Consider the following 15,745-nt stretch of genomic DNA (forward strand, 5'->3'; position numbering starts at 1 on the left):
TAAGGAATCTCTTCCCCCTAACTGCCCTTAAGATGGTTTCCTTTGTTCTAAGATTTGTGAGTTTTACTATAACATGCTGGGGTGTTGGCCTGTTTTCCTTGATCTTGGGTGGGGTCCTCTCTGCCTCTAGGACACGAATGTTTGTTTCATTCCCCAGATTAGGGAAGTTCTCTGCTACGATTTGCTCAAATATATCTTCTAGTCCTTTCTCTCTCCACCCCCTGAGGGATCCCAAAAATTCTGACATTGGAACGTTTCATGGTGTCACTTATTTCTCTGATTCTATTTTCATGGATTCTGAGTTGTTTTTCCCTGGCCTCCTCTTTTCCCTTTTTATCTATTAAATGGTCTTCCAGGTCACTAATCTGTTCTCCTGCCTCACTTACCCTAGCTGTTAGATTATCTAGATTAGACTGGATCTCACTGATAGCATTTTTAAATTCTGCCAATTCAGCTTTCATTTCTGTCCTTAGAGACTCTTATGTTGCCATTAATTGATATCTCCATTCTAGCTATCATCTTCACAATTGCTAGCCTGAATTCCATCTCCGACATCTTGGTTATATCTGTATCCATTTGTAAATCTGTGGCATAAGTCATAATCTCTGAGTCTTCCTATTTTGGGGGTTCCTCCTCCTAGTCATTCTGTTGATGGGTGAGGAGGGAATGTATAGAGTCCAAATTAGTGACCACAACCCAAGCAAGATGCACCTGTTTTATAGGGACGTTAGGGTTGCTGGGCTCTTGTTTTCCCAGCCTGTCTTCTGGGGAAGGGGCCTGCCGTGCTGTTACTCAGGCATCCCTGTTTGGGCAGAGTTGCCCTGCCCCATGGCGGGGGATGGGCTCAGTGAAATCCGGTTTTTTGGGGGCTTTTGTTCTCTGGTGGCTTTCCCTGGCGGCTTTCTGCGTCTCTTCTGAGAGAGCAGAGGAGACCGTTTCCAACCCTCTGCCTCAGAGCAAAGAGATCGCAGTCTGTTCTTCAGTGAGCCCTCCAGGCCACACTGTCTCCGTTTCTGTGTGTGCTGCCTTAAACTTCACGTCCTGGGTTGTGTGCCCCTCAGCAGCACTCCCAGTCCTTGCCTCCAGGTCGGGGCATGTGTCTGCCCTTTGTGCTTCTAAAACCACCAGCCACCCCCGGTTCACACTCATGGCCATGCCGCTTGGAGTTTCAGTCCCGGGGGCTGCCCTAAAGTCCATTTCCCGCCACTACGGGTCTGCGAGTCTGTGTCCAGTCCCAGCGTGGGAGGCTATCGCTCACTGGCAGTGTAGGATCCCGATGGCCGGGCTCCCTCCCCCTTCTCTTTATCCTCTGATATCTGCCTGCGGAATCACGGCTCCCATTTTGTACCTTGAAACCAACCGCCTGCGATATTCTGTTTGTAGAGATCCAGATCTATCTTCTTACATCTCAGGCTGATATCATAGGTGTTCAGAGTGGTCCGGTAGATATCCAGCTCAATTCCGGGGACCAGTTGGAATAGGGTCCCCTACTTCTCTGCCATCTTTTCCCCTCTACCTCACTATGGTTTTGATTTGCATTTCCCTGATTAGTGATGTTGACTATCTATATGTCTTCTTTAGAGAAATGTCTGTTCACATTCTCTGCCCACTTTCTAATCAGATTTTCTTTTTAGTGTTGCATTGTATTAAGTCCTATATATATTTTAGAAATTAACCCCTTATCAGATATATCATTTGCAAATATCTTCTCCAATTCAGGAGGTTGTCTTTTCATTCTGTGGATGTTTTCCTTCACTGTGCAAAGGCTTTTTAGTTTGATGTAGGCTCAATTGTTCATTTTTGCTTTTGCTGCCCTTGCCTGAGGAGGCAGACTCAAAAACATATTGCTCAGACCAACGTCCAGGAGTTTACTGCCTATGTTCTCTTTTACTTTTATGATTTCAGGTCTTACATTTAGGTCTTTAATACATTCTAAGTTTATTTTTTATATGGTATAGTAAAGTGGTTCAGTTTTCCCAGCACCATTCATTAAAGAGACTCTTTTCCACCATTGTATATTCTTGCCTCCTTTGTCACAGATTAATTGACCAGGTAACCTGTGGGTTTATTTCTGGGATCTCTATTCTATTCTGTTGATCTGTGTGTCTATCTTTGTGCCAATACCACTCTGTTTTGATAACAGCTTCGTAGTCAAGTTTGAAATCTTTTCAGCGTACAGGTCTTTCCCCTCTTTAAGTTTATACCTAGTTATTTTATTGTTTTTGGTGCAATTGCAAATGGGACTGTTTTCTTAATTTTACTTTCTGCTGCTTAATAGTGTTCTTGATCTCTGACTGGTTCATTTTTATCTTTGTGTTGAGTCTCACTGATGTCCTCCACTCTTCTTTTTGTTTTCACCTCCACTCTTTTCTTAAGTTTAGTGAGTATCTTTATGAACATTACTTTAAATTCTCTATCAGGCATATAACTTACATCCATTTCACTTGGGTCTCTTGCTGTGGTTTAGTCCTGTTCTTTCATTTGGGACATATTCTCTGATTCCTCATTTTGTCTAACTCTGTGTGTCTATTTCTTTGTGTTAGGACAGTCAGCTACTTCTCTTGCTCTTAATGATAATAGCCTTATAAAGAAGAGGTCCTACAGTGCCCTGCAGGGCCACGTCTCCTGTTCCCCAGGGCTTGGCACTCAGGGAGTGTCTCCTATGTGTGTTGCATGTGCTCTGTTGTTGAGTGTTAACCTCTTTCCCGCCCCCCTGCCCCTTCAGTCCAGTTGTCTGCAAAGGTTCTCTGCCAACTGTGGGTAGTGTTTGGTCCCAGCAGGGGTGGAGAGTGTTTTAACAAGGTGTGCAGTGGTCTGCTCAAGCAATGAGACTTGCCCCTGCCACCACCGGAACTGAGGTCCCACAAATGTGTGGGTTGGGAGATGTGTTGGCAGGGTTTGCCCTAATCCTTTGGGGGATGGGTCCTGCAAGGCTGGAACTAAGGCGAGTGTGACTGGGAGGGGTGGATCTGCCAAAGCACAGGGTGAGAGGCTATGATGTAAGCAAACTGGGTAATGGAGTGTCGATGCCATGCTGGCTGTTGTTTATGCAGGGGCAGGAGAGGGATAGGTGCCTACCAGCTCCTTTGCTCCTGGAGAGGTCTCCCCACGATCCCTGTCTATCCAAGCCATGCTCTGGGATGAGCAAATCACTCTCCCTCCCATCTACCCCCAGAGTTTTTCAAACTGATGGTTCTATGCTATATCTGCATGGGCTGTTTGTCCTGCTGTCACTTTAAGGGTGGGGACTCCACTTCCAAACACCCTTGGAGCTCCCCCAGAGCCGAGCCTCCCAATTTTGAAAATTCCAGGCATTCTCACTGGTGTAGAACTCATGAAGTTTGGCCCCTCTCGCTTTCAAAGGCAAATGTTATGGGGATTCATCCTTCCCATTTGTGGGCTCCCCAGTGTGAAAGTCTGTTTTCACCCTTCTCCGCACCACTGGCTCTCTCCCCAACATGGACAGCCATGGTCTGTTGCACTCCCAGACCCTGTCTTTGCCCTTCCTACCTTCTTTGATGTGGCCTCTTATCTACCTTTAGTTCGTGGAGGCTGTTCTGCCAGTGTTCAGATCATTTCATGGGTTATTTATGCTGCTATATCTAGTTATAGCCATGGAACAAGGCAAGCTTACTCCCCCTACTCTACCACCATCTTCCTAGTCAATCCTCTAATTTTTGACATTTTAATTATTATGCTTCTCGGTGTGGACCTCTTTGGGTTCATCTTATTTGGAGTTCTCTGTATTTCCTGGACCTGGATGTGTTTCCTGCCCCAGGTTAGGGAATTTTTCAGCTTATTTCTTCAAGTAAGCTCTCCACCCCTTTCTCCTTCTCTCTTCTTCTTCTGAACCCCTATAATGTAATTATTAGTATGCTTAATGTTGTCCTAGAGGTCCCTTATCTCACTTTTTTATAGCCTTTTTTCTTTTTGCCATTCAGCTTGGATGATTTCCACTACCCTGTCTTCATAATTGCTGAGCTGTTCTGCATCCTCTGATTTATGGTTGACTCCTCTAGTGTTTCTCCTCCTAAGTTAAGGAATCATCTTTATGATCATTACTTTGAATCGTATCAGGTAGACTGTCTATCTCTGTTTTGTTTAGATCTTTTTCTGAGGTTTTTGTCTTGCTCTTTCATTTGAAACAGACTCCTCTGCCTCCTCATTTTGTCTGACTTTCTGTGTTTCTACGTATTAGGTAAGTTAGTACATCCCCTGGTCTTGAAAGTAGTGGCTTTATGTAGAAAACATCCGGTGGGGTCCAGAATCACAATGCACCCTGGTCACCAGAACCCAACCCTCAAGGTGTCCCCTTGTGGGCTACATACACATTCCTATTGTGACTGGGCTGCAACTGCTATGCCAAGTGGTGGGCTGAGGTGACTGCTGGACCAGCTGCCTCCAATGCCCAGCCACGACTACTATGGGTGCACTGGTGGGAGGGTCTGGCCCTGGCACAACTGGATGAGAGGACCAGCTGCAACTGCTGCAGCTGGGCTGGTTGGTGGGGGTCAATCACCAGTGTGAAATGGCTGTTGATGCCTATCTTTGACTGTTGCAGGCATGGTGGATGGTGGGAAGTACTTTAGAAATGTGCCTGCCAGGGCAAGTACTTTGGGAAGGCATGTCCACAGGGGAATGCTGGTACAGGGAAAGCAGTGCCATCAAGACAGATGGAGAGTGTCAACTGGCATGGCAGCATCATGCCAGCTAGGCTGAAGGAGAGCAAGAAAAATTGCACCTGCCAGCACTCTGTTCCTAGAGAAAGTTCCTACAGATCCCTACCCTCCAGCACATGCCCTAAAATTAGTCAATAAATCTCCTTCACTTACGGCCCAGGTGCTTTTCAAACAGCTGCCCTGTGCTGTCTGAGTGAGACTGTGCATGAGCCCTTTAAGAGGAGAGTCTCCATTTCCCTCTAGCCCTCCCAGAGTTATGGCCTGCTATTTTTCAAATCCAGACATTATGTGGGCTTCTCTTCCCAGTGCAGATTTTTGGGGTGGGGGTGAAAAATGTAGGGTTTGAACTCCTCACTCCTCAGGCAGGTCTCTTCACCTGTGATGTCCTTCCTGATTCTCGATTACCACACCACGTGTTAGGTTCCTAACCAGACCATGTCTCTTCCCCTCCTACCCTTCTTGATGTGGCTTTTTCCTCGTATCTTTAGCTGTGGAACAGCTGTTCTCCTAGTCTTCAGGTCATCAGCACAAAGAGTTGCTCTATATGTAGTTGCATAGATTTGCTGTATCCATGGGAGGAGGTGAGCTCAGGATCTTTCTAATTTGCCTTCTTCTTTGACTCTATACAGTTGCTTTAAAATCTGCTAAGGCAAGCCACTACCCATGTTGCTGTTTTACTTGTTTTAAATTATTACATTCATTGCAAGTATTATTTCAAACTTTCCTACCGCTTTCTCAACTTACACACACTATACTTGAATTTTCATTGGTATTTTTACATGAAGCGACTTGGAGTATCTTATAATTTTTAATATATTTGTTAGGAAGAATAAAAGTCCTTTATTTCTGGGGTGCCTGGGTAGCTCAGTTGGTTAAGCATCTTACTCTTGATTTCAGCTCAGGGTTGTGAGACCAAGCCTTGCATCGGGCTCTGTGCTAGGTGTGGAGCCTGCTTGAGATTCTCTCTCTCCCTCTGCCCCTCCCCCACTCTAAAAGTCCTTTATTTCTGCCATTTAATGTCAGCAATAATCTTTTTTAAAATTTTTTTATTTATTCATTTGAGAGAGAGAGATCGAGAGACAGACAACATGAGCAGGGTCACGGGGAGGGGCAGAGTGAGAAGCAGGCTCCCTGCTGAGCAGGGAGCCCGATGTGGGGCTCAATCCCAGGATTCTGGGATCGTGACCTGAGCCGAAGGCAGATGTTTAACCAACTGAGCCACCCAGGCACCCAGCAATAATCTTTATTACCCTGTCCACTCATCTATTACTTACTCATATCCTTTTTTAAAGATTTTTAGAGAGACTATGCGTGGGCATGCAAGTGGGCATGCAAGTGGGGGGAGGGGCAGAGGGAGAGGGAGACTCTCAAGCAGACTCCCCCCGAGCCCGGAGCCCGATTCAGGGCTTGATCCCACAACCCTGGGATCATAACCTGAGCGAAAACCAAGAGGCAGACGCTCAACGGACTGAGCCACCCAGGTGCCCCACCCATATCTTTATTTATACCCTATTATATTTCACAAAGGATGAAGTTTACAAACACCAAATTAGATTTACATCCAAATTTTATACTTTTTGGTTTTTTATATTAGCAAGATTTCTTTTTTATATGTTATTGTTGTTTGTTAGTGATATTCATAGTAGTCATACTGTACAGCCATAGATAGTCACAGATGGTAATGATAGTACTGAAAGTCAACAGACTTTGTGAATTTCCTCTGAAGCTCATTTTCTGAAACACAAATTCTATCAGACTGCTATAACAACTACCAGAGACTGTGTAGTTTATACACAACAGGAATTTTACTGCTCACAGTTCTGGAGGTGGAGAAGTCGAAGACAAAGTTGCCAGTATAGTCGCCAGTATGGTGAAGGTTCACAACCTGAACCTTCATTCCGTGTCCTCACAAGGTGTAAGGGCTAGAGATCTCAGTGGAGATTCTTTTATAAGGGCACTAATTCCATTTATGAGGGCTCCACACTCACTAAGCACCTCCTAAAGGCCCCAACTACTAATACCATCATCTCTAGGGGTTAGCATTTTACCACATGAATCTTGTGGGGTCACAAATATTCAGAACACAGCACATTATATTCAATAAATTTCTTAGCTAGTTTCATTGAATGTCCTCAATTTATACAGAGTATCCACAAATGAATAGTTTCCTTTCCAATATTCATCTTTCTTTTTTTTTAATGGCTCACTGAAAATGGTCAGCATGTCCAATACTATACTGCACAGAATGGTGAGAGAGAGCACCTAATTCTATCTTTTGTTTTATTTCTCTATTGCATTAGTTTTATCAGTAATGCATATTATATTTTATCAAATGATGTTATAATGCATGTTGATATGTGGTGAACTTTATTTTGGACTAATACACCCTTCTCATAAATGATGTTTCAAACAGTTATCACTCAATCTGTTTAACTATGAGAACCATAAATATAAGGAAAAAACTAAGAAGCAAGTTATAGTTTCATTTTTTGTTATTGTTGTTGTAGAATTCCATAATCAGGTGTAACTAAACAGTACACACTTCAGAGAAAGTGGTAAAATTAAATTATTGCCATTTCCCACTAAAAAAAATTCAACCACACTGAGTTACATAATTTAACAAACAGGAAAGATAAAAAGATGGCATATTTAATGTTTCACTATTTTGGTATGACTTTAACAAAAATTCTATTTAGTAATTCAAAAACATAACTCGTTGTAGCTGTCTATCAAAACTGTATTAAAAACAGTCAACTTTATTGTTGACACAAACATTATTTTTAATTCATTCATTTCCTTATTCACTATTATAAACATTAAACACTATGCTAGTTGCAGGGGGATACAACAGTAAACAAGGCAATATTGTTCTTCAATCAACTTACAAACTAGTGTAGGGACTGATAAAATTTTCTGTAAAGGGCCACATCATAATATAGGCTTCTAGGAGGCCATACAGTCTCTGTTGCCAACTACTCAGCTCTGTCGTAAGGCAAAAACAGTTATTAGACAACAGGTAAAATATGAGCATGCATGTGTTTAAATAAAACTTTATTTACAAAACAGGTGGTGGGCCAGATCTGGACAATGGGCTACAGGTTGCCAACACCTGCTCCAGTAAAAATTAACGAATTAGGAATTTCAACACTATATGGTAAATGCAATGACAGTGGGAAGCACAGGTTATTGTGCGAACATGATCTAAGGAATCAATAAAGTCTTCTGGGAGGAGACAACAATCCAACGGACTACTCCACTTTCTCACATTCAGCAAATAAAAGTAGTTTATTGTAATGTGTCACCATTATAAAATCTCATTCTAAAAATGGAAAACATATTTGACTATGCAAGAATTACTTCACAATATAGTATTCTCTTCTGTTTATGAAAAAATATGCCATAAGCACAAGTAAAAGCTTACCTTGAGTGACTGTTTTGAGAACAATTAAAGTTGATAAAAATCTCAATGGTAAATTGGAGCTCTTAAAGAAAGCAGCTGTCTTTGGTTTATTCTCCACTGAATGTTCTAAAGAATTATCTTGAATTCCCTTCGTTACTACTCCTTTGAATATGTCTTCACCCAATCTCCTCAATGTTGATGTCATGGTTGAATGCTGTTAAAAATATGTACCACCTTATTATATTTATTTATGTCCATGATATATTTCAAATACTACAATCAAATACAGAAACTAAAAATAAGTCAATTTTTTTCTAATTAAAAAATGGGTTAGAAATATGCAAAATTAAAAAGAAGTAATTTTATAATCAATTTTTTAAAATTATTTATGACTTTTTCTAAAAGAAATGAGCAGTCTACTAAGAAAAAATTAGGAGAATTGAGACAAGATTCAATTTGAAAATGTTTAAGAACATCAGATCATGATATGTTTCTGGCAGAGAAATCAAAGGAACAGAAAAGTAGACACTATAGGTTCTTCACTCCTCCACCATTACTGACAAATGGTTTCTTGGGTGTATCTTACAGTGTTAGCTTATAAAGTGATTATCTAGGGTCTCACTGCTTTACAGCTTACTATGATCATAACCATCACAGTGATTTTAATAACTAACTTTTAACACCTGCTGAAGAATAAAATACTGGGTTAGATTCATGGATAATTCTGGAGCGCCTGGGTGGCTCAGCTGGTTAAGCATCTGCCTTCTGCTCAGGTCATGATTCCGGGGTCCTGGGATCGAGCCCCACATTGGGCTCCCTGCTCCTCCCTCTCCCTCTTCCCTTCTCCCTGCTTGTGCTCTCTCTCTCTCAAATAAATAAAATCTTAAAAAAAAATTTAGAATCATGGATAATTCTCATGGTGAATAAACTAAAACAAGACAATGGGCAAAACAGAAATACTGACATGTAAATACTTCTAAAATAATATAAGCTTTTATGATATTCCACATATATTTTAAGAACCAAATAAAGGAAAACCATTTTACACTGCTACAGATGAGAATGCATGAGCCAGACTTAGAAGTAACTTAAATATGGGTAACAAGTATTTGCTTTAGAATTTCAGCATATTAAAATTAGAGAGATAGGGGTGCCTGGGTGGCTCAGTCAGTTAAGTGTCCAACTCTTGATCTCAGCTCAGGTCATGATCTCAGGGTTGTGAGATCAAGCCCTGTGTTGGGCTCCACGCTGGGTGTTGAACCTGCTTGAGATTCTCTCTCACCCTCTGCACCTCCCCACTCTCTAAAAAAATAATAATTAAAAAAATAAAATAAAATTAGAGAGATATATTGAGATTTTATGGGGATCAAAAGGCACAATGATTGGGTGGTAAGTGGCATAACAAATGCAATCTAATTTAAATATACGGTCTATAAACCTTAAATCTGAAAAAGGAAGCCTCATACACTATTGGTAGGAATGTAAACTGGTATAGCCATTGTGGAAAACAGTATGGAGGTTTCTCAAAAAATTAAAAAAGATACAATATGATCCAGTAATTCCACTATTAGTTATTTACTCAAAGAAAACAAAAACATTAATTTAAAAAGATATATACACTCCTATGTTTATGCAGCATTATTTACAATAGCCATGATATGGAAGCAACCTAAGTGTTCATCAACAGGTGACTGGATAAGGTGTGTGGGTTGTGTGTGTGTGTATGTACACACACACATACATACACAGTGGAATATTATGCAGCCAAAAAAACAGATGAGATTTTGCCATTTGTGACAACATGGATGGACCTATAGGGTATTATGTTAAGTGAAATAAGTCAGACTGAGAAAGACAAATACCATATGATTTCATTCATATATGGAATCTAAAAAAAAAAATGAATAAACAAACAAAAAGTGGAATCAATCTTTAAATACAAAGAACAAACTGATGGTTGCCAGAGGGAAGGGGGGTGAGAAGAAGGGCAAGATGGGTGAAGGGGAGAGGGAGATACAAGCTTCCAGTCATGGAAGGAATAAGTCACAGGAATAAAGGCACAGCACAGGGAATATAGTCAATGATATTATAATAGTGCTATATGGAGACATTTGGTACCTACACTTGTAATGAGCAAAGCCTAAGTATAGAAAAGTTGAATCAGTATGTTGTATACTTGAAACTAATTTAACACTGTGTGTCAACTATACTCAAATAAAAAAAAATTTAAATAAGTTTTTAATATCATTAGGAAAAGATAATACGTATGTTTTTTAAAACCCTGGTATAAAAATAGGAGAAAATATTAGAAATTCTAGAAGTTTCCTGATGCCTCATATTTCTCAGGCTTGAAGCTGAAAAGGCTGGCAACCTGGAAACTACAGACAAAAAAAAGCCCCAACATAAGTCTGCTCTCTCTAGCCAAAAGTCTAAGAAAAGAGCAGCCTTGCAAAACAAAAAACTTCCATTTTTTAATTTTAGTTTTAGATGGGGGAGGGGCAGAGGGAAAAAGAGAATCTTAAGCTGGCTTCATGCCTAGTGCAGAGCCTGATGTGGGGCTCGATCTCACAATGCTGAAATCATGACCTGAGCCGAAGTCAAGAGTCAGATACTTAACCAACTGGGCCACCAAGGTGCCCCAAGACAAAAAACTTTTAGACAAAACCACAATCCAAAAAAACACCATAGAAAGATCTGTGGTCCAACATCCACCTAGATGAGCAAAATTCCAAGGACAGCCTACACTTCTACCCTCAACCAGGCAGTAACAAGGTGTTCATGAATGCAATGTGAGGGGTAGTAATGAGGCACTCCCATCCCTCCCAGTTAGGGAGATATCAGTGGAGGCCTAGTGGGAACCAGAACTCCCTCCCTGCCGCCCCCAGATAGCAATAGAAGCCTGGTGGGGAACCTGGACTTCTACTTAACTAGGCAATAAAGAGAGTCATCCTGTATTTCCTCTGCAAGAGCAGTGTCAAAAGAAAGCCAGATAAAAAAGAGGCCCAGAGCCTTATAATATCAAAATGTCCAGTTTTCAATAAAAAATCACTAATCACACAAAAACCTGGAAGATCTCAAACTGAACGAAAATCAGTAACTGCCAACACCAATGGCACAAAGATGTTAGAATTATCTGACAAACATTTTAAAGCAGCCATGATAAAATTTATAATTATGCATTTTTAAAAAAATGTAAAATAGAAAATTTCATCAAAGAAATAGAAAGTCTTACCAAAGAAAATATAAAGAACCAAATGGAAATTTTATAACTGAAAATACAGTAACCAAAATTAAAAACAGAGAGGTTCACTAGCTAACTGAATCCAACAGTATATTAAAGGGATTTTTCACCACAATCAAATGGGATTTATTCCTGGGCTACAGGGTGATTCAATATCCACAAAACAATCAACATGATATATCACATTAATAAAAGAAAGGATAAGAATCATATGATCCTCTCAATAGATGCAGAAAGCATTTGACAAAATACAGCATCCTTTCTTGATAAAAGGCCTCAAGAAAGAAGGGATAGAAAGAACATACGTCCACATCATAAAGGCCATATACAAAAGACCCACAGCAAAGATCCTCAATAGGGAAAAACTGAGAGCTTTTCCCTTACTGTCAGGAACATGACAGGGATGCTCACTCTTACCATTATTGTTCAACACAGTACTGAAGTCCTAGCCTCAGCAATCAGACAACAAAAAGAAATAAAAGGCATCCAAGTCAGCAAGGAAGAAGTCTTTCTTCCCAGATGACCTGATACTTTATATAGAAAACCCAAAGACTCCACCCCAAAACTGCTACAATACATGAATTCAGCAAAGTTGCACAATATAAAATCAATGTACAGAAATTTGTCGCATTTCTATTCACCAATAATGAAGCAGCAGAAAGAGAAATGAAGGAATCAATTCCATTTACAACTGCACCCAAAACCATGAGATACCTAGGAATAAACCTAACCAAAGAGATAACAGATCTGTAATCTGAAAACTATAGAACACTGGTGAAAGAAACTGAAGACAACACAAACATTCCATGCTCATGGATTGGAAGAATATTGTTAAAATGTCTATACTACTCAAAGCAATCTACACATTCACAATGCAATCCCTATCAAAATAACACCAGTATTTTTCATGGGCCTAGAAAAAGAATTCAAAAATTTGTATGGAACCAGAAAGGACCCCGAATAGCCAAAACAATCCTGAAAAAGAAAACCAAAGTGGGAAGCATCACAGTCCCAGACTTCAAGCTGTATTACAAAGCTGTAATCATCAGGACAGTATGGTACTGGCACAGAAACAGACACATCGAATAAAGAAACAGGATAAAGAACCCAGATTTGGACCCACAACTATATGGTCAACTAATCTTCAACAATACAGGAAAGAATATCCAATAGAAAAAAGACAGTCTCTTCAACAAATGGTGTTGAGAAAACTGGACAGCCACACGCAGAAGAATGAAACGGGACTACTTTTTTTTTTTTTTTTAAAGATTTTATTTATTTATTTGACAGAGAGAGACACAGCGAGAGAGCGAACACAAGCAGGGGGAGTGGGAGAGGGAGAAGCAGGCCTCCTGCGGAGCAGGGAGCCCGATGCGGGGCTCAATCCCAGGAACCTGGGATCATGACCCGAGCTGAAGGCAGACACTTAACGACTGAGCCACCCAGGTGCCCCGAAACTGGACTACTTTCTTATACCATAAGCAAAAATAAATTCAAAATGGATGAAAAACCTAAATGTGAGACAGGAAGCCATCAAAATCCTAGAGGAGAACATAGGCAGCAACCTTTCTGACCTTAGCCCCAACAACTTATTACTAGACACATCGCTGGAGACAAGGGAGACAAAAGCAAAAATGAACTAGGACTTCATCAAAATAAAAAGCTTCTGCACAGCAAAGGAAACAGCTAACAAAACTAAAAGGCAGCCTACAGACTGGGAGAAGATATTTGCAAATGATGTACTTGATAAAAGGATAGTATCCAGAATCTATAAAGAACTCATCAAAATCAACCCCCCAAAAATAAATAATCCAGTTAAGAAATAGGCAGAAGATATGAACAGACATTTCTCCAAAGAAGACATACAAATGGCCAACAGACACATGAAAAAATGCTTAACATCACTCATCATCAGGGAACTGCAAATCAAAACCACAATGAGATACCACCTCACACCAGTCAGAATGGCTAAACTGAACAACATCAGAAACAACAGATGTTGGTGAGGATGCAGAGAAAGGTGAATCCTCTTACACTGTTGGTGGGAATGCAAGCTGGTGCAGCCACTCTGGAAAATGGTATGGACATCCTCAAAAAGTTAAAAATATAACTACCCTGGGGCACCTGGGTGGCTCAGTCATTAAGCGTCTGCCTTCAGCTCAGGTCATGATCCCAGGGTCCTGGGATCGAGCCCCTCATCAGGCTCCCTGCTCCGCGGGAAGCCTGCTTCTCCCTCTCCCACTCCCCCTGCTTGTGTTCCCTCTCACGCTGTGTCTCTGTCAAATAAATAAGTAAAATCTTAAAAAAAATAAAAATAAAAATAAAATAAATAAAATAAAAATATAGCTACCCCATGACCCAGCAATTGCACTACTAGACATTTATCCAAAGGATACAGAAGTGCTGAAACGAAGGGGCTCATACACCCCAATGTTTATAACAGCTCTATCGACAATTGCCAAATTATGGAAAGAGCCCAAGTGTCGACTGACTGATGAACAGATAAAGAAGATGTGGTGTATATATGTGTGTATACACACACACACACACACACACACACAAACACACACACACACAATGGAATATTACTCGACCATCAAAAGGAATGAAATCTTGTAACAAGGTGGATGGAGCTAGAATGTATTATGCTAAGTGAAAAAAGTCAGTCAGAAAAAGATACATATCATATGATTTCACTCATTTGTGTAATTTAAGAAACAAAACTGATGAACATAGGGCACAGGAAGAAAAAATAAGATAAAAACAGAGGGAGGCAAACCATAAGAGACTGTTAAGAGAACTGAGGGTTGCTGGAGGGGAGGTGAGTGGGGGGATGGGCTAAATGGCTGATAGGTATTAAAGAGGACAGTTGTTGGGATCAGCACTGGGTGTTATAGGTAAGTGATGAATCATTAAATTCTACTCCTGAAACCAATACTACACTATATGTTTACTTACCTGAATTTAAATTAAAAAAGAAAAAATATACAAACAAAAAAATGGATAGGTTCAACAGCAAAATGGAGGACACAAGGAAATAACTGGTTAACTGGAATTTAAAACAACAGAATTCTGGGGCACCTGGGTGACTCAGTCGTTAAGCATCTGCCTTCAGCTCACGTCATGATCCCAGGGTCCTGGGATCGAGCCCTGCATCAGGCTCCCCACTCTGCGGAGAGCCTGCTTCTCCCTCTCCCACTCCCCCTGCTGTGTTCCCTATCTCGCTGTGTCTCTCTCTGTCACATAAATAAATAAATAAACCTTAAAAAAAAAACAAAACAAAACAGAATTTACCCAATCTGAACACTGAACTGGAAAAAAACAAAACAAAACAAAAACCATGGAGGGGAAATTAGAGATTCCAGGAACTGAGGAACTATAACAAAAGATTTAGTAACCCTGCCAATCAGTATCCTGGAAGGAAAAGAAGCATGAGGTAGCGCTGAAAAAATACTTGAAGAAATAATGGCTGAAAACTTCCCAGATTGGCTAAATAAATAAATCTTACACTGAAGAAATTGACCGAACCCCAGAAAGGATAAATCCAAAGTGATCAACAAGATATATCATAACCAACTTATGAAACCTAAAGAAAAAAGAAAACAACTGAAAGCAGTAACAGAGAAATTAACATACACGAAGCAAGCAATTCAAGCAACAGTGGATTCCTTATCATAAGCCATGGAAGTTGTCTAGAAAAAATTAGTACAACATTTTTCAAGTATTTTATGAAAAGAACTATCATCTCAGAATCCAAACCCAGTGAAATTATCCTTCAGGAATATAGAGGAAACTAGGACACTCGATGAAGTGAAACTAAAACAGTTTGTCATCAGCAGACCTATTCTAAAAGGCTACCTAAGAGAAGTTCTCTATGATTAATGAAATAATAAAAGAAGAACCTTGGAATATCTGGAAGGAAGAACTCAGTAAGCAAAATATGGGCAAATACAACAGACTTTCCTTCTCCTTCTGAGTTTTAAGTTTGACAGTTACGCAAAAATTATAACCCTGTCTAATGTGATTCTAAATATATGTAGAAGATATTAATATTATAGAGAGTGGATTAATGAAGGGATAAAAAGGCAAGGTTTCTTTTAAGATTTTATTTATTTATTTATTATTTTTAATTTATTTGTCAGAGAGAGAGACGGAGAGAGCACAAGCAGGGAGAGCAGCAGAGGGAGAAGCAGGCTCCCCGCTGAGCAAGGAGCCCGATGTGGGACTTTGATCCAGGACCCTGGGATCATAACCTCAGCTGAAGGCAGCCACTTAACCAACTGAGCCACCCAGGCGTCCCAAAAGGCAAGGTGTCTATACTTCAGTTGAATCAGCAAAATGAAAACACCAGTAGAATGTGGTAAGTTATCTATATACAATCTGATACCTAGAAGGACTAATATAAAAACTATAAAAAGAGAAATA

At 40.3% G+C, this 15,745-nt stretch overlaps 1 protein-coding gene across 1 annotated transcript in view; it reads right to left on the minus strand.

Annotated features, from left to right (window-relative positions):
• CCDC138 (coiled-coil domain containing 138) overlaps nt 1–15,745 on the minus strand; it is a 129,813-nt gene that overhangs the window by 42,511 nt on the left and 71,557 nt on the right. The window contains exon 11 of the mRNA XM_081832298.1: nt 8,101–8,293. Coding sequence (XP_081688424.1) covers nt 8,101–8,293 — 193 coding nt within the window. The remainder of the gene's footprint in view (nt 1–8,100; nt 8,294–15,745) is intronic.

Source organism: Leptonychotes weddellii, chromosome 10 (genome assembly GCF_054177405.1).
Source record: "Leptonychotes weddellii isolate Sample4059 chromosome 10, ASM5417740v2, whole genome shotgun sequence".
In the NCBI taxonomy this organism is placed as follows: Eukaryota; Metazoa; Chordata; class Mammalia; order Carnivora; family Phocidae; genus Leptonychotes; species Leptonychotes weddellii.